The sequence below is a fragment of the Polypterus senegalus genome, chromosome 4 (genome assembly GCF_016835505.1).
Source record: "Polypterus senegalus isolate Bchr_013 chromosome 4, ASM1683550v1, whole genome shotgun sequence".
Lineage (NCBI taxonomy): Eukaryota > Metazoa > Chordata > Cladistia > Polypteriformes > Polypteridae > Polypterus > Polypterus senegalus.
This window is the reverse complement of record NC_053157.1, coordinates 16,894,621-16,917,653: the sequence shown is the minus strand read 5'-3', so window position 1 is coordinate 16,917,653 and position 23,033 is coordinate 16,894,621. Positions and strand designations below refer to the sequence as shown.

Sequence of the window (23,033 nt, the reverse complement as noted above, 5' to 3'; positions counted from 1 at the left end):
TTTGTTATGCTTGAAACTCCACATCACAACAACATACAACCATCAACCATATCATCTTCTAACCTGGTTATCTCATTTAGGGTGATAAAGAATGCAATACCTATACCTGCATGACTGATCACATGGCCAGAACCAGTGCATGATGGGGTATCGTTCCATCAGAGACCACACTGAATCACTCTGTATGAATTTAGAATGCCATTGTTGCTTAACCTAACAAAGATGGCTGTGGGAGGTACGAAAGAGTACCTGCAGGAAAAAAACATGGGGGAAGCTTGGAAACGAGACACAGGAACTGCTTTTTTGTGTGATTTTAAACCTTGGACTCTAGCACTAAACACTGCTCAGCCTCAATGGATTCTACTTCATGTAGTCAAGTATGGATTTTACTGCATTCATTTTTCCAAGTCCAGGTGATGTAAACCTAATGACCCTGTAGCAGTCCAGAAAATGTCTTTGACTCCTCAGTATGTGAATTAATAAGCCTCATTGATATGTTGGAGCCAAGTGATATTCAACCAGATTTCTTTTATTTGTTTATTTCTGTAGGAGTACAAGATACACAGCAAGAAAAAATTATCACAGTTGTATCAGAAGGAGTTATACAGAGTCCAGAGTTTCCCCGCACATATCCTCGAAACAAAGCAATATTGTGGCGACTGATTGCCGTCGAAGAAGACAGGAGGATACAACTGACCTTTGATGAAAGGTTTGGCCTTGAAGAACCCGAAGATAACATATGCAAGTAAGTAACACTCATCTTATGTGATCCCCTTTCTGGTGAAAAAGTCCTCAAATAAATCTTCAATTCAAAAACTGGGGCACAACTGTTTTGGTTCACAAGAGCTTTTTTTTCAGAAGGGATTTATTTAACTATACTGTATATACTGGATAGATAGATAAGGCAGTATGTAATTAAAAACAGATGTGTAAAGCGCTACAAAATAGATAGACAGACAGACAGAAAGACAGACGGAGAGACAGATAGATAGATAGATATGAATGGCACTATATAATAGATAGATAGATATGAATGGCACTATATAATAGATAGATAGATATGAATGGCACTATATAATAGATAGATAGATAGATAGATATTTTTTTTTAAAATGACCTTTATTATGAACATTAACAATATACACAGTCATAAGACAAACAGCCCCAATATTCAAGATAAACAAAAGGTAAATATCAGACAACTACCACTACTCCCCCTTTACACTCCTCCTACTCCGCACATAAATAAAAAATTAACAATTCATTATAATACAAAGACCACCACTACTCCCCCTTTACACTCCTCCTACTCCGCACATTAATAATATAATCAAAAAATTTAACAATTCATTATAATACAAATACCACCACTACTCCCCCTTTACACTCCTCCTACTCCGCACATTAATAAGAAAATCAAAGAAATTGACAGTTCATTATGATACAAAGACCACCACTGCCCCCCCTTTACACTCCTCTTACTCCGCACATTAATTAAAGCATATTGTTGAAGCCCACCAATAATTTTCATTCCCAGTTGATCACCAGTTCGCCCCCCTCCACAGCACACAGTACCTGTCGTGTCCCCCACATGTCGCTGAACATTTCTAAATTGTTCGTTAGTTTATGGTACATGAATTCGAGTTTTAGTCGACTTTTAATTAAAACTTTGAACAGCAGCAGAGCGTCGGTCCCCATGAGGTTTTTCTCTTTATTCCTCCTTGTTTTTAGGATTGCCAACTTGGCCTGTCCTAAGAGGAAATTCCCAAGAACAGACTTATTCCTATTTTTTTGATTATAGTTAATACCAAAGATAAAGTTAATTTTTGAGAGACCAAAACCAAAACCACTAAGAATTAAATCCAAGAAAATAAACAAAGGCCTCAGCCGTTCACAGTGAATGAACAGATGAAAGATGGTCTCCCTTGTGTCACAGAACGGGCACTGGTCAGTCTCTGAAGCGTTAATTATATTCAGAAATGAGTTTGTGGCCAAGGCCGAGTGCATTATCCTCCACTGCAGATCCCCAAGTCTTTTCTGTAACGGGAGTTTATAAAAGCTCTCCATGAAGGTGTTATGTTCTCTGAGACCTGCAGTTCTTTCCTCCACAAAGTATCTGGCAACCCTTTCAGTTGGTTATAAAATGTCACTTTGACACACAGTTTATAAAGTTCTTTTTTGTTAAACAGTTCAAAGTCTTTCTCGACCAGAGTCCCAAATCTGAGAAGGTGTCCAGGTCTGTCAGTGTGGTCAGTGACGTGTGGTCTTACAATGATGGTGGGTGATGTCATCTCTGCTCTGGTGTCCCTCACCTGTGAAGTACTCGCACACAGTAAACTCGCTCCTGACCTCCGCAGTGCTGTTTTTACTTGACTAAGAAAAATGTCAACCAGGCGTATTGATCTGATCCCCAGGACTGTCGCTAGGTGGGCAGGGTGTGCCAGCACCTCAAGTTTGTATTAAATAAATGTCTTATTTTTAAAATTCTTTTGTTTAACAGAATTGATACAAATGATCCAGAAAACAATAACGGACAATCTAAAAGAGGATTCCAGACTAAAGGTTCTTCCAAGAACCAAAAATACTTTCCAGATTTAGCCTGGTCCTCTGAACTTTCTGTGCCAAACCTGAAGTGCAGATTTATAAAATTCCGGCAGGTCAGACCCAACAACGTTGGCAGAATGTAATAAAAATAATGTTCAGCAAAATTTAAATTCCTTACCCCACGAAATAAGGTAAAGGCCAGCTGTCTCCATGGTAGGTGCTCAGGGCGTATAAGAGCCGATGTAATGCCTGTAACCTAAAGGCCTCCATCTTGCTCACCAAGTCAATGAGTCCCTGACCGCCCTCTTCTACAGGCAGATACAGGACACTGCGCTTTACCCAATGCAGGCCATCCCAAAAGAAATCTAAAAGTATTGCCTGGATGTTCTTGATGACCGATATTGGGGTCTATACACTGTAACTTATGCCAGAACATGGAGGCTATTAAGTTATTAATAATGAGGACCCTGCCTCGACAGGAGATCTCCTTTTGAAGATACTTCCATTTCTTCAGTCTGGCTTGAACTTTTTCCGCCCAGTCTGCCCAGTTTTCTTCAGCTACTCCTCCTTGTCCTAAAAACACCCCCAGGTATCTGAAGACTCTTCTGTTCCACTTAAGGCCACCAGGTAGGCCCGGTGGGTCTCCATCCCTCCAGTTGCCAATTAAAAATGCGGTACTTTTGTCCCAGTTAATTTTTGCCGATGACAGTTTTCAAATTCATCCAGGCAATGTTTCAGCTCCGTGATGTCTCCAGGATGACAGATGAACACGGTTAAATCATCAGCATCGCGACCACCTTGAGCTGTAAATTCGGGCACTGAGGGATGTTCAGACCTTGAAGGCGGATCGAATTTGTTGTAGTAGCGCTCGATGGAGAGCGAGAAGAGCATACCGGACAGAGAGCAGCCCTGACGTATCCCTCTGGTAACCTTGAAGGGGGCGGTTAGTGTTCCATTAAGTTTCACGACACTAAAAGCGTTGTGATATAAAAGTCCAATGTGTTTAATGAATGAAGGTCCAAAGCCAAAGGCCTTCAGCACTGCTAAAAGGTAATTGTGGTCCACCCTGTCAAACGCCTTCTCCTGATCCAGTGATAAAAGACCAGCATCAAACCCAAAGAGCCTGGCAGCATCAATCACATCCCGAACCAGGAAGATGTTGTCCAGAATACACCTGCTGGGGACACAGTATGTCTGCTCGGGGTTCACGATACATGCCATGACTCTTCCTAACCGGTTAGCCAGGGCTTTGGAGAAGATTTTGTAATCCGCACATAGCAGGCTTACTGGGCGCCAGTTCTTTAGCTCCGTGAGGTCTCCTTTCTTTGGGAGTAGTGTGATAGCCCTGCACAGGAAAGGGGCAGTTCACCCACTGCAGACTTTCACAGAAAACCTCTGCCAGATCAGCGCCAAGGTGACACCAAAAAGCTTTAAAAAACTCAACAGGCAAACCGTCAATTCCTGGGGACTTCCCAATGTTCAGCCCATTCAACGCTGTGGTCAACTCATCTAGAGAGATCGTAGTTTCCATGAAGTCTTTCTCTCCATCTAGAACCTGAGGTAAGTCCTGGAGAAAAACTGACGACTCTAAATGTACCTCTTCAATGTCTGCAGAAAACAGTCGCTGGTAAAATTGGTGTGCCCAGGATCGAAGGGCTTCAGGCTCCAGCAGGTCTTGACCTTTGTCATTTTTTAAACAGTTGATGGTCTTACTTTGGCCAATTGTTTTTCCAGTTTAAAAAAAATGTGTGGAGCGTCCATCTGGGTGAGCGACTGCATTCTCGAGCGGACGAGTGCGCCGTTGACTCTCTTGTCTATAAGGTCCATCAATAATTGTTTCTTAGTTTTGAGGGACTCAAAAGTTCTGCCGTCAAAGTTATTACATAAAACTGAATGAAGTTCCTCAATATCCTTCTCCAGCTCAGAAATGGCGCATTCACATCCCTGGTGGTGTGCTCGGTGTATTGTTGGCACAATACGCGTATCTCAGTTTTTGAGCAATCCCACCATTGCCTCAGTGAAGAGAAGGTCTTCTTTTTGTATCTCCATTGTGTCCAGAAGTATTTGAAACAGTTGATGAAGTGGGGGTCTTTCAGTAGATTATTATTAAAGTGCCAGTAGGATTTAACAGAAGGAGCAGAGAGAAAAGAGATTTGAAGGAAACAAGACAGTGATCAGATAAACTAGTTGGAAGAATGGAGCAGTTAGCTATGAGGTTCCTGTGATTTTCTGGATGTAAATTCTGTCAAGTCGAGCCATAGACAGCAGCCCAGCTGAGCTCTTCACCCACGTATACTGCGGACCCCGGATAAAATCCCTCCAAATATCAAGGAGATTATTTTGGTGACCACAGACCTCAGTGATTGGACGGACCCGGTGCGGTTCTAGCCCATTCCTGTCCAGCTGCGCATTTTCTGTGCAGTTAAAGTCGCCCCCAACAAACACCAGCTCATCATTGTCACATGTCCCCAGGACATCATTTAAAACTGAGAAGCAGTGAGTTCTCTCAATCCCTACATTTGGGGCGTAAACGTTAATGAACACCCACTTCTTCTCTCCCAGCTGCGCTTCTACCTTCAGCAGCCTCCCCTGGATTAACTCAGTACAAACAACACTGTCAGGTACAAAACTCTTAGAAAATAAGATCGCGACTCCTGCACTGAGATTTGAGCCATGACTAAGATGTGCCAGCCCTGGCCACTCTCTGTGCCAGTCAGACTGATTAGCCTCGTCAGTATGGGTCTCTTGAAGGAAACCACGTTAATTTTTTTTTGCTAAGTGCTCAAATAGCGCCGTTCTTTTTACTAGATCTCTGCAGCCGTTTATATCGAAAGAGCACAGGAATAGACAGGCATTTTAAAAGAAAATAAGGTGGCGGTCAACAACACTACATTAACCAAAGAAACGGGTAATCGCATTAAAACTGCCATCATGATTGTGCTTCTAGTGAACGTTTCACTTTGCTTATGATATTCTTTAATCGGACTCTCTCTTTGGAGGTCATACCTAATTCAGCAGCCCGCCGCACTTGCTTCGCCGAGCTCAGAAACTGATGGAGATCAGGAAAGTGTTCGACTATACTGACCCCCGCTTCCCTTCTAAAACTCTAAAAGCGCAAAATGCTTTCTGTGCTGTAAGCCTCGTGTAAGCTCGAGTGAGATGACAGATCAACTCTTATCGACGGGTCAGATTCATTGCCGTCCTCCCCTCCTTCCTCTCTCGCTTTGATTTCAGTGCCGTCTGTCTGCTGCTGATCACTAGCGGCGGCCTCTGCACTTTCAGTCTTAGTGCTCTTCTTGGCGCGCCCACCACTGGTTATTTGTTCTTTTCTTTTTCTGGTTACCGGCTTAACATAACCGTGTTCATCGTTACTGTCTTCAACGAGCATTTCTCCATCGGCCCCGCCTCATGCGTTGTTTCTTCAGTCAATGCCTGCACAGCCAGCGCGCTCTTCTCCGCCCCCCCTTGAGAAGGCGCATCTCTTGGGCACGTCTCTAGAGCGGCAATACTCTCGGTGGGTGTTTTTTGGAGAAGCGCTGCAGGGTCATCTTTATAATATTCGACCCCTGGTATCACCTTAGCCACCATCTCCTCCTCTTCATGGCTGACTTCAGCCTTCTTGTTCCCATTACTTTTACTAATCTGCCCGGCATTAGCCGCGCCGTGATCATTTCAGCCCTCAGGTTTTTCCTAACGCAGGCTCTCCGCTGGACACTTCCAGCTCCCTGCTTCATGTCCCGGCCAGCTGTGATACTTTGAACTACAGTAATTTCACTCTGATCTTCAGCCGCTTCATCTGAATCGTAACTCAGATCCTCCATTTCGAATCACTGATCACCGACTCATTCTCTTCGTTGTCCGAAGTTCTATCACGGGGCTCTCTGTGCACACCAGACGGTCCCGGCATATCCGAGCTCTCCGTCATCTCACCCGCTTACACTGACTCGCTTTGTGCCCTGTCTGACCACACTTAAAGCATTTCATTTGTTCCGTAGTGATAAAAACTATATATTCGTAACCCTCTACTTTAAATTTCAAGGCCACATCAAGCTCCTCACGCGAGTTATTTAGTATCATGTACACCTGTCTCCGGAAAGACACGACATGCTTTAAATCCGGTGAGCGGCAGCCAAGCGGTATCATAACCACATCAGATATGACTTCACCATATCTACGAAGTTCATTTAATAAAGCCTCATTTTTCAAAAATGGTGGAACATTTGAAATAATAACTCGTTTAGCAGGAGTCGATAAAGGCAGAACCGGGACTAGCGAGCCGTTTATCACCAGGCCTTCCTGCACTATAGTATGCACCATAGCTTCGTCGCTTAGAAAAACTACAATAGTTTTGTTCATTCGGGATGCTGACTTCACATTCTTACAGCCAACTCTTTTCGCTACCTCAATAACACACGCCTCAACAGAAACCATCGGGTCCACAACCACTTTAATTCCATTTTTCCTTGAAAGATTTTCAAAATTTCGCGGGTTAAGCCCTGGAGGCTTTGCTCGGGACGCGGCCATGGCGAGCGCAGCGTCCGACTATTCAACAACCACTGACAATAAACTATATACTTTCAAATAAATGGCAAATCAGTAAAAAATCTTTATACATAAAACTAATAGTAAAGAAAGTTAGAAAAAGAAACGAGAAATACTCACAGATACCCAGACGAACGAAGAGAACCTGCGACCAACAACCACGCCCACCCAGACCAGAGTAATCGACAGACAGAAAGGATAGATAGATAGATATGAATGGCACTATATAATAGATAGATAGATATGAAAGGCACTATATAATAGATAGATAGATAGATAGATATGGAAGGCACTATATAATAGATAGATAGATAGATGGATAGATAGATATGAATGGCACTATATGATAGATAGATAGATAGATATGAATGGCACTATATAATAGATAGATAGATAGATAGATAGATAGATAGATGGAGTTTCCAAAAGGCAGTTTAGTTTGGTCAAAAACTCAGTTAGCCTCGGGTCTGGTTGTGAACTGATGCTTTATGGGTTATGAAAGTGGTGCATAAAACACAAGTGGGAAACAAATCCCATTAACAAATACATACAAGCAGGCAGATTGTGAGTTTAGCAAAGTGTCGTGTTCATTTGTTCTGTATCAAAGCTCAAGGGTCCGAATTTGATTTCCCACCCATGACAGTGACTTGCCCTTGGCATGTCTAGTTGGTCTTTCTTAAAAATTTAAAGATTGCTTGTTAGATAAGTGACTGACAATCCCATCCAGGACTGGACCACACCTCCATTACTCACTCCAGCTCTAACACTACAATGGAAGAAACTAGTTCAGAGAAGAGAGTATATAAGGAGACAATAACAACCCATAATTAGAATCTTCTTCTTTCGGCTGCTCCCATTAGGGGTCGCCACAGCAGATCATCTTCTTCCATATCTTCCTGTCCTTGTCATCTTGTTCTGTCACCCCCATCACTTGCATGTCTTCTCTCACCACATCCATAAACCTTCTCTTAGGCCTTCCTCTTTTCCTCTTCCCTGGCAGCTCTATCCTTCTCATCCTTTTCCCAATATTCCCAGCATCTCTCCTCTGCACATGTCCAGACCAACACAATCTCACCTCTCTCACTTTGTCTCCCAACCATCCAACTTGAGTTGACCCTCTAATGTCCTCCTTTCTAATCCTATCCATCGTTGTCACACCCAATGTAAATCTTAGCATCTTTAACTCTGTCACCTCCAGCTCTGTCTCCTGCTTTCTGCTCAGTGCCACCATCTCCAGCCCATATAACATAGCTGGTCTCACTACCATCCTGTAGACCTTCCCTTTCACTCTTGCTGATACCTGTCTGTCACAAATTACTCCTGACACTCTTCTCCACCCATTCCACCCTGTCTGCAAGCTCTTCTTCACCTCTCTTCCACAATCTCCATTACTCTGTACTGTTGACCCCAAGTATTTAAATCTCATCCACCTTCGCCAACTCTGCTCCCTGCATCCTCACCATTCCACTGACCTCCCTCTCATTTACACACATGTATTCTGTCTTGTTCCTACTGACCATTCATTCCTCTCCTCATCATATCTCCACCTCTCCAGGTTTCTCCTCAACCTGCTCCCTACTATCGCTACAGATCACAATGTCATCAGCAAACATCACAGTCCACAGGGACTCGAGTCTAATCTCGTCTGTCAACCTGTCCATCGTTGTTAATCCGGGGCTTGACCGATCCGGTATGGAAATTTGTATTGTTGTCCGTATATTGATTTGGCAAAATTTTACACCGGATCCCCTTCCTGACGTAACCCTCCTCATTTATCTGGGCTTGGGACCGGCACGAAGAAACACACTGGTTTGTGAATACCCTGTGGCTGGGTTAACATCCCATAATTAGAATAAAAAAAGCTTAAATAGCACAGTGATTGCGTTTTACATCTAAACAAACTGATAAAGTTACCAAAAGACTCTTTATTAAATCACACAGATTTCAAATGCAGATTCTATTGCCTCACCTGCTCCATATTGTCCAGATGACATTAACAAAACTGGATTAGTGAGAGCCTGGAACAAAAGCCACTAATAAAAGAAATGGAAATAAAAAAAAAAAAACAAACACATACAATTTTCATCCATCAAAGCAAATGTACAGTATTTGAAATTAAATGAAATCATGGTATTCATTTAGCAGTGATGCAGCTGGCCAAATTAATTTAGCTGCTTTGATTAAGGAAAAGCCCTTGCCAGGCACTGAAAATGAAATATGCTAAATTAATCAGTCTCTACATAATTGAACATTTGCCCATTCTTCAGAGCAGAGTTAACTAATGCATGCTTGTTTGTATTTCCATTCAAAATATGGTGGCATAGTGCTTAGTGCTGCTGCCTCACAGCCTCAGCAATCCTGGTGTGTCCTGCAGGGGGCGTACCAGCTCCCCCAAACCCAACACAGACAGATACAGCCACAAGTCCAGCAACATACATTTTTATTTTGCTGTGGTAAACACTTCCCAAATCATATTTGGGAAGTTGAACCTTTCCAACAGTTCAGCTTCAATTTTTGGACAGATGGTTTCATATTCTTCTCAAGAGAACTTTACCACAATGCAATGTTCATAGTTGACCCATTGGCATCAAGCTGCCCAGGTCCTGATGCAGCAAAGAGACCCCAAAGCATAACATTTCCACTACCTTCCTTCACAGTTGCTATGAGGTTGTTCTCCTGAAATGCTATCTTTGGATGGCATCAAATATGTCTGCTTTACTGTGGCCAAACAGCTCTGTCTTTGATTTATCTGGTCCCAGAAGGCCTAGTCTTTGCTTAGATGTTCAGCAGCAAACAGTCATCTTGCTTTGATGTTCTTTTTGGACAGCAAAGGCTTTATCCTGGCACACCTCACATGCATCTCCCAATTTTTGCCAACACTTTCTGAATGTAGATGCGTGCATTTTGACACCAACTTTGGGAAACGTTACCTGCAGATCCTGCAATGATGTTTTAGGGTTCTTGCAGACATTTTTTTTTAGTATCAAATCTTGGGCTGAATTTGCTGGGCCTGTCAGTCCTGGACAAATTAGCACTTATGTGAAATCTTTACCTGTTGTAGATGATTTTCCACACAGTGGAATGATTGATTTCAAACCATTTCATCTTTTTAAATCCCTTGCCAGTACCCTAGGCATTGACGACCTTCTTGCTTGGGGCCTCAGAGAGCTCTTTAGATCTTGGCATGATGGCACCACATATTCCAATAGCAAAGAGAACATCCACCCATCCATTTTCCAACCCGTTGAATCTGAACACAGGGGTCTGCTGGAGCCAATCCCAGCCAACACAGGGCGCCAGGCAGGAACCAATCCCGGGCAGGGCGCCAAGCCACTGCAGGACACACACACCCACACTAGGGACAATTTAGAATCGCCAATGCACCTAACCTGCATGTCTTTGGACTGTGGAAGGAAACCGGAGTACCCGGAGGAAACCCACGCAGACACAGGGAGAACATGCAAACTCCACACAGGGAGGACTCGGGAAGCGAACCCAGGTCCCCTAACTGCGAGGCAGCAGCGCTACCACTGGGCCACCATGCCGTCCCGCAAATGGACTCTAAATATCTGTGATTTAAATAAGAGACGGTCCCTCTGTACACACCGTAAGGTGATTCTAATTATTAGCACCTAATCTGCAACATCTGATTCTAACGTGTTGGAGGTGAGGTGGTGATAAATGAACAGTCGTGGCCAAAACTTATGAGAATGACACAAGTGTTGCTTTTCAATGTTTGATGCTTCAGTGTTTTTAGATCTTTTTGTCAGATGTTTCTATGGTATGCTGAAGTAGAATTACAAGCATTTCATACATTTCAAAGGCTTTAATTTACAATTACATTAAGTTTATGCAAAGAGTCAATATCTGCAGTGTTGGCCCTTCTTTCTTTTTCAAGACCTCTGCCATTCGCCCTGACATGCTGTAAGTCAATTTCTGGGCCAAGTCCTGACTGATGGCAGCCCATTCTTGCACAATCAATGTTTGGAGTTTGTCAGAATTTGTGGGGTTTTGTTTGACCACCTGCCTCTTGAGGATTGACTACAAGTTCTCAATGGGATTAAGGTCTGGGGAGTTTCCTGGCCATGGACCCAAAATTTTGATATTTTGTTCCCTGAGCCACTTAGCTATCACTTTTGCCTTATGGCCCAGTGCTCCATCATGCTGGAAAAGGCATTGTTGGTAACCAAACTGTTCTTGGATGGTTGGGAGAAGTTACTTTTGGAGGATGTTTTAGTACCGTCATGTAGATATGAATGCTACGGTGGGTCTTTGGCCTCACCCAGCTCGACCATGTCACCAATGAAGATGCGTGGAGTGTGACTTCAATGGTGCGGTCACATAGTCCGGAGTGACAACAACTCAGTGTCCAAGACACCCTACGAATAAGCCCATGTGGCAAACAGCTGCATGAAAATCTAAAGTAGCACGACGTCAGAACATTTCGCCAATATTTCTACTGAATGGGACATCTGATTGTCAGCATTTTTCCACTTGGCTGTGATGTCCCTTTTCTTCTCTTCGGCCGGACTATGTATGTATACAGGATTATGCATTACATTGTAGGAATTAATGTTATCTTTTAAAGCACGTTAAATACATTTATCTCTTTTTGTACCATATTTCTGTCTTGTACTTATTTCTCGCCATGGGTACAAAAGGTTGGCGATTCTAAATTGCCCCTAGTGTGTGCTTGGTGTGTGTGTGTGCGTGTGGGTGGGTGTGTGTGTCCTGCGGGGGGTTGGCGCCCTGCCCAGAATTGGTTCCTGCCTTGCGCCCTGCGTTGGCTCCAGCAGACCCCCATAACCCTGTAGTTAGGAATCAACGAGTTGGAAAATGGATGGATGGATGGATGGAGGGATGGGTACAAAAGGGATGGTATTGGTTCTGTTCAATTCTGCATCAAGAAACACATCCCGGGGAGAAAGTGTGCCCTCTGTTGGATACAGCTTGCCGGCTCTATTGACGGATCTACTTCCAAGCTTATGGAACCCCATTAATGTGAAACCCCCTGTGCTTTTTTAAAGATGATCAGCCATGCTTAATGAGAATGAAATAGTAAAGCCTTAATGCACAAGTCTGTACAAGTAATTACCTTTGCTCAGTTGGTCAATTGAATTTATTATCGACAGTATTCAAGTTGAAGAATGTTCAACTTATTTTTACATTTAACCACTTCAAACAAGAATGTACTGTAATTAAGGCACACATGACTTTTCCTGTACAAATCAGCTCTGCGTTTCTCTTTAAAGTAAATACCAACCTCGGCAGGTACCGTTCTTGGTGCAGGCACACAGCTGCTTTTTGTTAGGTTTGACAGGACTTAGAGCCCTCCCTGAACTAAAAACCTCCATTCATCATAAGAGTCAAAGGAACGGCTCGAGATTTGCTGATGAACCGGGCACCCCGAAGTATACAAAGGGGTTTTCTTAAAGAATGAGTTTGAAGTGAAATTCCAGGGGGGAAAAAGACTGTGCAGATGGTGATTCTCATAGCCAGGCCTCCATGCTTAATAGCTGTTTAGAAATACACCCTGTGAGAATTTCAACAGTTCGGCATTAAAGTGTGGTAGCTTCAGATCCGTATTGTTATTACGGTGGGTATGGATAATAAATGCTCCAATAAATCTAAACAAGTCGAGATGATAACGTTACACTAATAGCAGCCTGTATCTTTTAAACAGGATCGTTAATTGCTTTTGTGTTTACATCCACATGTCCGTGTTATACTGATTGCGCACATCTCACAATGCATACGCTTTGAAGCATGCATCGAAAGCTGTGAGAAACCGAGACTGCGGCGAGCCTTTGGTTATATTTATAGACACAATGAAGATGAAGTGTTCTCTAATGGAATTTCTGAGATCATCTAATGTTTACATTTTCCTCTGTGTCTCCTCAGTAGCTTTGTTGATGTAACTCGAGGCTGTTGCCTCAAGGTTGAATACACCTCCTGACTGAATAAGGGCCAGATTTCCCTTGCTTTGAAACTAATACTTGAAAAACAGACCAGTGTGGTCTTAATCATCATACACTTGACTCACTAATGTCAATGAAATGTCAGAGTGCGGTCTAAAACTAATCCGGTTTTAATGCCATTACAAGTGAGTATCCCATTTTATGCTGGTGGCCCCTTATGTTTCTATAGAAGGTGGTACTACCCTGACAAGGTAGTGGTGGCATGCTGACTATAAACCATTTAAACTAGCACCATACCAAACAAAGTAACATACAAAATGGTATCTGAAAGTTACACATGCAGCGCCTTTAGGGGAACAAGCCAGCCCCAGATAGTGGGTACCTTATTCCACAGCACACTGTGGCTTCTATATAACTGTTTATTTACTAATATTCCCTGGGACTCTTCTAGGAACCGTGGACACCAGGGACTACTCCATCTCCCCAAACGCTCAACACAAACAAGCACACACACACACACAAGGTAAAAGCCCAAAGAGTCTTTTATTGTGGGAAACCTTTTGAATCAAGTGTTTCCCACCACCACACACCCAAGTATCTCTATTCCAACGTCTGTCTGTCTGTATGTCTGTCCACTTTTCACGAGAGAACTACTTCACGGATTTAGATCGGGTTTTTTTCTATAATTTGCTTGAACATTCCGGTTGATTTTGTGACTTCTCTCATTGTGCTAAGTATCATAGTTCGCTTGCAGTACCAATTTATTTGCGTGAATCCAAGATAGATGTAGCCGGCTGAGAGGAGTGGGGAGGGACCCTCCTCACTCACGCACCAGCCTCTGGGCATACCTTAACTCCTTAACTACTTAACGGATTTAAATTGAATTTTTTTATATAATTAGTTTGAACATTCTGGTTTGTTTTGCGACTTATCTCATCACGCTAAGAATCATAGTTTGCTTGCAAGATTGATTATATTTGCTTTTATCCAAGACAGAGGCTGCAGGACTAGGGGAGGGGGAAGCATGACGTCAGGAGCGGGGAGTTGGCTTCCTCTGTGTTTTGGAGTGTACCTTGCCTCCGCTTAGCTAGCAATACCTTTTTGTGTATTGAGTTTTAAAATATGTCTTGTTTCACTACTGCGCGGGTGGAACCGCGTGGAATGGCAAGTATACAGTAAGTACAAAAAAGCAACTCTTTGTCTATCTTTCTTTCTCTGTCACTCTTCCACTTCCTCCTCCATTCCTTCTTGCAAGCTTCATCTCCCATTTTATGCTGGTGGCCCATATGTTTCTATAGCAGGTGGTATTTACCTGGGAAGGTAGTGGTGACTTGCTGACTGTAAACCATTAAAATTGGGACCATACCAAACATTACAAAAATGGTATCTGAAGGTTACACATGCAGCACCTTTAGGGGAACAAGCCAGCCCCTGATAGTGGACACCCCATTCCACGGCATACTGTGACTTGTATATAACTGTTTATTTACTAGTACTACCATGGATTCTTCTAGGAATGGTGGATACCAGGCGGGCAATCCAACTCCCCAAACACCCAACACAAACAAGCACAGAAACAAGGTAAAAACCCAAAGAGACTTTTATTGTGGGAAACTCTTTGAATCAAGCATTTCCCAACACCACAGCCACAAGTATATACAATAAACATAAGAAAGCAACTCTTTGTCTTCCTTTCTCTGTCTCAGTCACTCTTTCACTGTCTCCTCCACACCTCCTTGCAAGCTTCGTCCACCTTCCACCCGACTCTGGCTCCTTCTACCTTCCACCTGCGAGTACTTCTAGTCTTCCATACACATTGTCTGAAAGTATTTCCTAGTGAGACGGAAACCCCATGAAATAGAACTCACCAGTCCCTGCAGCACACCCGGCTGCATCCACAGAACCTAACATGGCTGAGTCAAAGAACTCCATGTCCCAATATACCTTGTAGGAATCTGAGGTCCTGCTACAACCCTGGGGGGCTGCCATCTAGCACTCCAGGGGAGATAATGCCCTGTGCACACACTCTCCCCTAGTCCTTCCATGTCATGGGCATCCTGACCGGGTAAGTATGCTGGCCGTCCCGTACAGAACAAATACATAATTTTACTATGTTATTATTAATATTAGTTTATTAATGTTGTTGTAACATTGTGTTTTATATCTGTAATTAATTTAGGCCACTTGGCAGAGATCTGTTTATACTTTGATATTAAAGAGTTTTTTTCTGTAGATCAGTGTCCAAAATGACAAATTACATTCATTGTCATTCCAATTTGTATAACATAAAATGTGAAAACCTCCAAGGGGACAAATATTGATATAGGTACTATGTTGGGAGAAGTAAAACATGGCAGGCGCATGTTCACCTACAGACCAGTGGCAATTACATTTCATATTATGAAGACCTTTGAGAGGCTAGTCTTGGATTATAAGAGTTGTGGTAGACCACCTGGACTCACTGCAATCTGCCTATCGGACAAAGATTGCAATGAAGGATTCAATTATCTGTCAGCGCCACAAGACTTTTTCTCACCTGGACAAAGCTGGCAGCACTGTGAGGATTATGGTTTTTTGGTTTCTCCAGAACATTGAATGCCATCAAGACATCCTTGTTCAGAGTTTAACTCAAACATATGCAGGTGGACGAGCCTGTGGGGTCCTGGATAATGGAATACCTATCAAAGCAGAACACAGTTTGTGAGTCTTAAGGATTTTGTTTCTGATGTATATGTGAGCAACACTGGATCACCACAAGGAACAGATCTGTCAGCTTCTCTTTTCAATCTGTACACCCCTAACTATAAATATAACAGCAGGTCATGTCAATTACCGTAATTCTCAGATGATTCTGCAACTCTGGGGTGTATCGATATTGGGGATAAGACAGGGGAGACGAGTCAGGTGAAGAACTTTGTTTCTTGGTGCAGATAGAATTGTCCGCACCTTAACATCAGCAAAACCAAGGAACTGCTTATTGACTTTCACCCCACCAAAGAACTTCGATGTCTGGCTAAGGTTCAAGGAGTGGATGTCGAGGTGGTGCACTCCCTCCCCTGCTCTATAAGCATGCTGGAAACACCAAGAGGGCCACCAACCAATTCAGTCTTTGTTCTAATACTATTTTATTCAAAACTGCAAAGGGGACCTTCCAAACCCTTGGCCTTCAATGTATTGTATTATGATCAGTTACATGGATAATTTATAATGCATCCCATTGGGGAACATAGGAAAGGCTCTATATAAATAAAATGTATTATTATTATTATTATTATTATTATTATTAATAGTAGTAGTAGTAGTATTAACGTGAAAACAGCAAAAACTGAGAGTACTGGCAATTATTTGTTTCCACTTCAGGCACTGATAAGTCATAATGTGTTATTTGATTCCTAAGTCATGTCTTGTTTGCATTTGGCAGATTTCAGAAACGTATTATCTCACATCAATCAATTGTATGGGCTGTAGGGGGCATCACAAAGTCCTAAACCCTTAACACAACTATAGACACACAAGTCCCAGGTTCAGGAGACCTTTTATTTTTCATACAGTTTTTTCTCCACAATAAACTCTTCCTTCCTTCCTTCCTTCCTTCCTTCCTTCCTTTCTTCCAGGCAAACTTTATCCTCCTCCTCCTCTTTCAATCCTGACTGTCCTAGCAGAGGCAGATGAGATCTTTTTACAAGAGCACTTCCATTCCAATAATATGAACCAGCGGGAAGCACTTCCTGGGACTGGCTTAAAAAAGCGCTTGAGAGCTTCTTGAAAACAGGAGTCTCCCCCCTAGCAGCACCTTTTACTGGTGGCCAAGGATCCCTGGAGAGCTCCCATGCAGCTCTGTGGGTGTCCAAATGGGAGCACCAGAAGACGAATGCCACCACAAAGTGTACTATGGGAACGCATGTCTCACCTGTCTATCCTTTATAATGGCCCCCTGGCCCAGTAGAGTCCAGCTGCAGGTGATACAGTCCAAAGTCTCAGACAGATTCAGTGACCTGAGACATTCTGAGGCCCATAAGATGATGCCCTTGTAAGCAGCGTGTCCTTTACTCCGCCCACTTTACAGGAGCCACTCCTTTGTTTCACTGGTGTACGGACGCCTACATTACATACCCCTCATGTCAATTTCATTTCCTTTTGGTTCATGCTGAAACTTGATAGTTTTGAGGCCTGTGTATTCAGCATTTATTAAACTTCTAAACAATTGAGGTCTCTTAGTTCTGCATCCGAAGTAAAACCACAGAATGGATGTGTCTTTTCTTATTAGTTTTATACATATGTATTTTGTAATAAACCCAGGGCGTCAATGAGCCCCAAACCCCAACACGAACACACTTGCACAGTTCCGGGTTCAAATATTTGAAGGTTATTATTTTAAATTGGTCCAAATGTGACACAAGCACAAACAAATGCAGGTCTTCCTTTCACAATATCTCCTTTCTCCCTACTGCACTACTCTCCTCCACTCAAACGTTGCTCCACTACCTCCCAGCTCCAACTCGCTTGTACAAGACCCAGGAGTACTTCCAGTGCCAGGGCAACTGCCCGATGAAAGTACTTCCAGGTTGCATCAAAGTCCATAATAGGGAGCTTGTCTCCCTACAGCATCCTCTCGTGGCACCCAGTGACCCCAGCAGGGCTGCTTTGCCAGACTACATATCCCAACATGCCCTGTTGGCTTCTAACTGTACACCAACCTCTGGGGCTGCTGCCATCTCGCGTGTTGGGGGAATAAAAAACCTCCAGCAAAAAAAGTTACTTACAAGTAAGTAACTTCTCTTTTTAATGGGTGTGTGTGTATATATATATATATATCTACAGTCATATGAAAACGTTTGGGAACCCCTCTCAGCCTGCATAATAAGTTGCTCTACTTTCAACAAAAAAGATAACAGTGGTATCTTTCATTACCTAGGAAGATCCGAATACTGGGGTGTTTTCTGAACAAAGATTTTTAGTGACGCAGTATTTAGTTGTGTGAAATTAAATCAAATGTGAAAAACTGGCTGTGCACAAATGTGGGTCCCCTTGTCATTTTGCTGATTTGAATTCCTGTCACTGCTCAATGCTGATTACTTGTAACAACAAATTGGTTGGGCGAGCTCGTTAAGCCTTGAAGTTCATAGACAGGGATGTCCAATCATGAGAAAAGGTATTTAAGGTGGTCAGCTGCAAGTTGTGCTTCCTTCCCTTTGACTCTCCTCTGAAGAGTGACAGACAGCATGGGATCCTCAAATAACTCTCAAAAGATCTGAAAGCAAAGATTGTTCAGTCTCATGGTTTAGGGGAAGGCTACAAAAAGATATCTGAGAGGTTTAAATTGTCAGTTTCAACCTTAAGCAATGGAATCAGGAAATGAAAGGCCACAGGCACAGTTGCTGTTAAACCAACTCAGGTCTGGCAGGCCAAGAAAAATACAGGAGCAGGATATGCGGAGGATTGTGAGAATGGTTACAGACAACCCACAGATCACCTCCAAAGATCTACAAGAACATCTTGCTGCACATGGTGTATCTGTACATCGTTCTACATCGATCTGTACATCTGTATGGCAGGGTGATGAGAAAGAAGCCCTTTCTGCACTCACACCACAAACAGAGTCGCTTGTTGTATACAAATGTCCATTTAGATTGATGAGAAAAAAAATTACCTATTTGGTCATAACAAAAAGCACTTCGCATGGCAGAAGAAGAACACCGTATTCCAAGAAAAACACCTGCTACCTACTGTCAGATTTGGTGGAGGTCCCATCATGCTGTGGGACTGTGTGGCTAGTTCAGGGACTGGGGCCCTTGTTGAAGTCGAGGGTCAGGTGAATTCAACCCAATATCAACAAATTCTTCAGGATAATGTTCAAGCATCATTCACAAAGTTGAAGTTACGCAGGGGTTGGATATTTCAACAAGACAATGGCCCAAAACACAGTTCGAAATCTACAAAGGCATTCATGCAGAGGGAGAAGTACAATGTTCTGGAATGGCCATCACAGTCCCCTGACTTGAACATCATCAAAAATCTATGGGATGATTTGAAGCAGGCTGTCCATGCTCGGCAGTCATCAAATTTAACTGAACTGGAAAGATTTTGTATGGAAGAATTGTCAAAAATACCTTCATCCAGAATCCAGACACTCAACTAAGTATCGATGTCATATCTCTGTTGGGGTGCCCACATTTATGCACCTGTCTAATTTTGCTATGATGCATATTGCATATTTTCTATTAATCCGATAAACTTAATGTCACTGCGTAAAAATACTACGGTTTCCATAAGACATGTCATATATTAAAAGGAAGTTGGTACTTTGAAAGCTCAGCCAATGATAAAAAAAATTGAAATAATTAAGAGGGGTTCCCAAACTTTTTCATTTGACTGTATATATATATATATATAGAGAGAGAGAGAGAGAGAGAGACAGAGACAGAGAGACAAAGAGAGAGAGAATGTCAACATAACTTTTTGGTGTGAAAAAATAAAATAAATCGGTTTTCTAGGTAAAGCAACACATTCGCATTAAAAGTGTCAACTGAATCCAGTTAGTAAATTCTTTAATTGTACAGTTATACAAGAGGGAAAAATAAACGTCATTGTGTTTCTCACATGAATACAAAGATGTTTCGGGCCTCATAATGTCTGAAGTGCTCAGATCTCAGAGACCTAAAATTGTCCCGACTACAGCTGGAAACCTTCCCTGGCCAGGTAAGAAAGCCCCATCTCATCTTGGCCAGGATGCCAGCCTAGACCTTGCCTTCTATGACAACTAATATCTTTTTTTTTTTTTTTGCCGTTTCAATTGTATTGATTTTTTTCTATATATCCCATTGCAATGAAAAGGAATAGACTGATATCTCAGTCTCCTAATTCTTTATGTTAAGGTTTTGATTTATTGTCTAATTCTCACAGTGCTCCATCCAAAATTAATCTTGCTATCCTTGCTCTTCCTACCTCCCTTGTGAAATTTCAGAAATACAACATGCCTGCCAGCTGAACGTCTTAGAAATAACAGAAGATGCATGAGGGCCCACTCAGTAGTGCATGATGAGCAGAAATGAAATGGAATTTAATTTATTTAAATAAAGCAACCCTAATTCTAGCTAAGAATATATAATGCAGGAAAAAAGGCAAATGTACTGTAAGTATTCTTTGTAATTGTAATAATATTCAGTGTATTCCCTTTAAAGGGCTATTGATGCCAGGAAAAGTAATCTGTTATTATAGGCCTCACAGACTTAATCACCACTAAAAAAGCAGGTGGAAGTTTCTTGCTATGCCTGCATCTAATGGAGACACATAAAGGTGTTATTTTTATATATTTGTCTAAAGTGTGAGCAAAAGAGTATCATTGGCCCCAGAGATGCGCATAACACATTGTATATCTTGAAAGCCATGACTCAAATGGCTCCTTTAAGTTACAAATTCGGGCTCCATTCCATTTAATGTACTACATTATACCTAAGAGGTAAGAAATTGATTTAGAACAAAGCTATAACTTGTATTTTATATAACACATTTCTATCTTTACAAGTTAAACAGTACTAAATACTTTGTCACAATTTTTACAATTGGAGCACAGGCACAGTAGATGATGCAGCCTGCTTCTTGGTCTATGTCATTGTTTCCTGTCACCTGACACCCTGTTCCTCTTGTTTTGTCACTTGCCTGTATTTATTAAATGTCATTCTACTGAAATTCTCAAGATTATGAGAATCAAACCATTCCCTGCTTACATGCTTCGCTGTTTTTTAGGAGATGATAGTCCTCCTTTACTTGCTTGCTTAAAAGAATATCCCACACATCTTACATATAAACATCTACTCGTAGAAGTGTGTGTGTCTATCTGTCTGGCCTGGAAGTGAGAGGTGGAGTTAGGGTAAGGGCTCTGACTCCGAGGAAACAGAAAACTTGCTTAGTCACAAATAACTCAAGTGAGGCAAGCACATCAGCAAAACGAAATCTCAGAAGAAAGACAAAGTTGCTTAGCCACTGACATCGATAAAACGCTATCCCTTTACTTTTCCTCCTGCCGCTAATGCACAAGCGATGCAAGCACGTCAGCAAAATGAAACCTCAGAAGAAAGACAAAGTCGCTTAGCCACTCACATCAATAAAACGCTATCCCTTTACTTTTCCTCCCGCCACTAATGCACAAGCGATGGGAGCACGTCAGCAAAACAAAATCTCAGAAGAAAGACAAAATCGCTTAGCCACTGACATAGATAAAACGCTATCCCTTTTGCTTTTCCTCCCGTCACTAGTACTCAAGCGAGCACGTCTGTAAAACAAATCCTCTTAGGAGAGAGATGCCCACAGTAGTTCCTTTTGATTACCTGACATCTCTACATTTCAGTTTTATTTCTGACGATTCCAATAGTTTCTAGGACCCCGGGCTTTTTACAGCACGGGCTTACATGGCTAGTAAAGTATAGTTTTTTTTTTTTATACAAGGGGTACCCAAAAATAACCGGAATTGAAAAAAATACTGTTTTAATAATTTTTACTTATTGAAACTTTAGTCTCCTTCAAAGTACTCTCCTTGTGAATGAATGCACTTGTCCCAATGGTTTTCCCACTGGTCGAAACATTTTTGGAATTGCTGAAGAGGAACGTTGTTGGCCTGCAGCGATGTTTCTTTTGACTTCCTCCATGGTACAAAAATGCTTCTTTTGAGATGTTTTTTCACAAGAACAAGAAAAAGTCACATGGAGCAAAATCAGGCGAGGAGGGATGGTGGCAAGAATTCCAAGAAACACAAGTCAATTTGAAATCTTTTCAGTAGTCTGTGGTATAGCGGGTCCACAGCCCTCTTAGCAAAGACCGTTTTAATTAAATAAATAATCACCGTGCTCGTGGCGGCTTAGTGAGGGGGCATGGTGGCCGTAGCAAGCCACAGGGCGATCTGAGGTGTGGGCGTTTCTCGCCTAGTGCACAGGTGAGGGACTGCCCACATACGTGATTGTTCCTGTGGCTAATGTGCTGCAGCTGCTATAGCCCCCCCTCAATATAAAGAAGCACGAGTTGGTTAAGGAAGAAGATCAAAAATGAAAAGAGAAGGAAATGGTTGTAGCAGGAAGCAGTGAGGATAGCGAAAGAGTGCAAGTCGGTGTAGCAGGAAGCGGGCGAGCGAGCGCGCGCTCGCAGGCAGCTGAAGGCAGCCTAGGTGTTTGGCCAACGCCTGGGAGAAGTAGTGGTTGTGGTTGCTCCCGCAGAGTTTGCTTCGGAGGGCGGGAATGACCGGAAGATGCAGTACTCTCCGCAGAAGGTAGCAGGAGTCGGGACTTGGGACGTGGTGTTCCCTGCGTGAGGGCCTTGGTCGCAGAGGAATTCCCAAGTCACTGTCAGGGGGAGCCGACCAGAGCCAAGGATCAGAAAGGCGACTGACAGTAGCAGGAGGAGTAGGCAAAAGGTCAGCTACATTGAGAGCGTCTTGCCTGTTGCAGGGCCCGCATGGGAGAAGCAGGTGAGACGCTAACGCTAGTTTAGAAGAAGCACCAGGCTTGACATTGGTTTTTAAAAGACTGCTTCCTGATGAGCGTTTTAACCTCGTTGTTTTAAGATTTTTCTATTTATTGATTTTAACCTCCACAATTCACTTCTGCTTTTATTGGATTATTTATTGATTGAACAGTTTTGAAGCACTGCACTTTGTGAACACTTTGGTTTTTTTTTGTTGGATTTTAAATAAAAGCACTGTGTACTTTTTCATCATCCCCTTGCTGTATTGTTATTGCCTCACTGTCTAGCTCATCGGTAGCATTACCGACAGTGTTGGGTTCAAGGGCTCCCGAACAGCGAATGGGAGCATGGAGTTGAACCCACATCATCACATAGTCCAACTACGATCTTTGTAAATTACATTGCGAACATTTTCAAGATTTCCATCATTCCTAATTGTGGAAGGTCGGCCAGATCTTGGTTGGTCTTCATGTGACATTACCCTCATTTGAAATGTGAAAACCACTTGTAGGCCTGCATTTTACTTAAAGCTTCCTCTTTAAAAGCAGTTTCAAGCATCACTACGTTTTCAGCAGC

At 42.5% G+C, this 23,033-nt stretch overlaps 1 protein-coding gene across 1 annotated transcript in view; it reads left to right on the top strand.

The window, feature by feature from the left end:
* The window catches only part of pdgfc (platelet derived growth factor c), a 336,486-nt gene that overhangs the window by 204,448 nt on the left and 109,005 nt on the right, over window positions 1-23,033 (top strand). Inside the window, exon 2 of the mRNA XM_039750296.1 lies at window positions 550-745. Coding sequence (XP_039606230.1) covers window positions 550-745 — 196 coding nt within the window. The remainder of the gene's footprint in view (window positions 1-549; window positions 746-23,033) is intronic.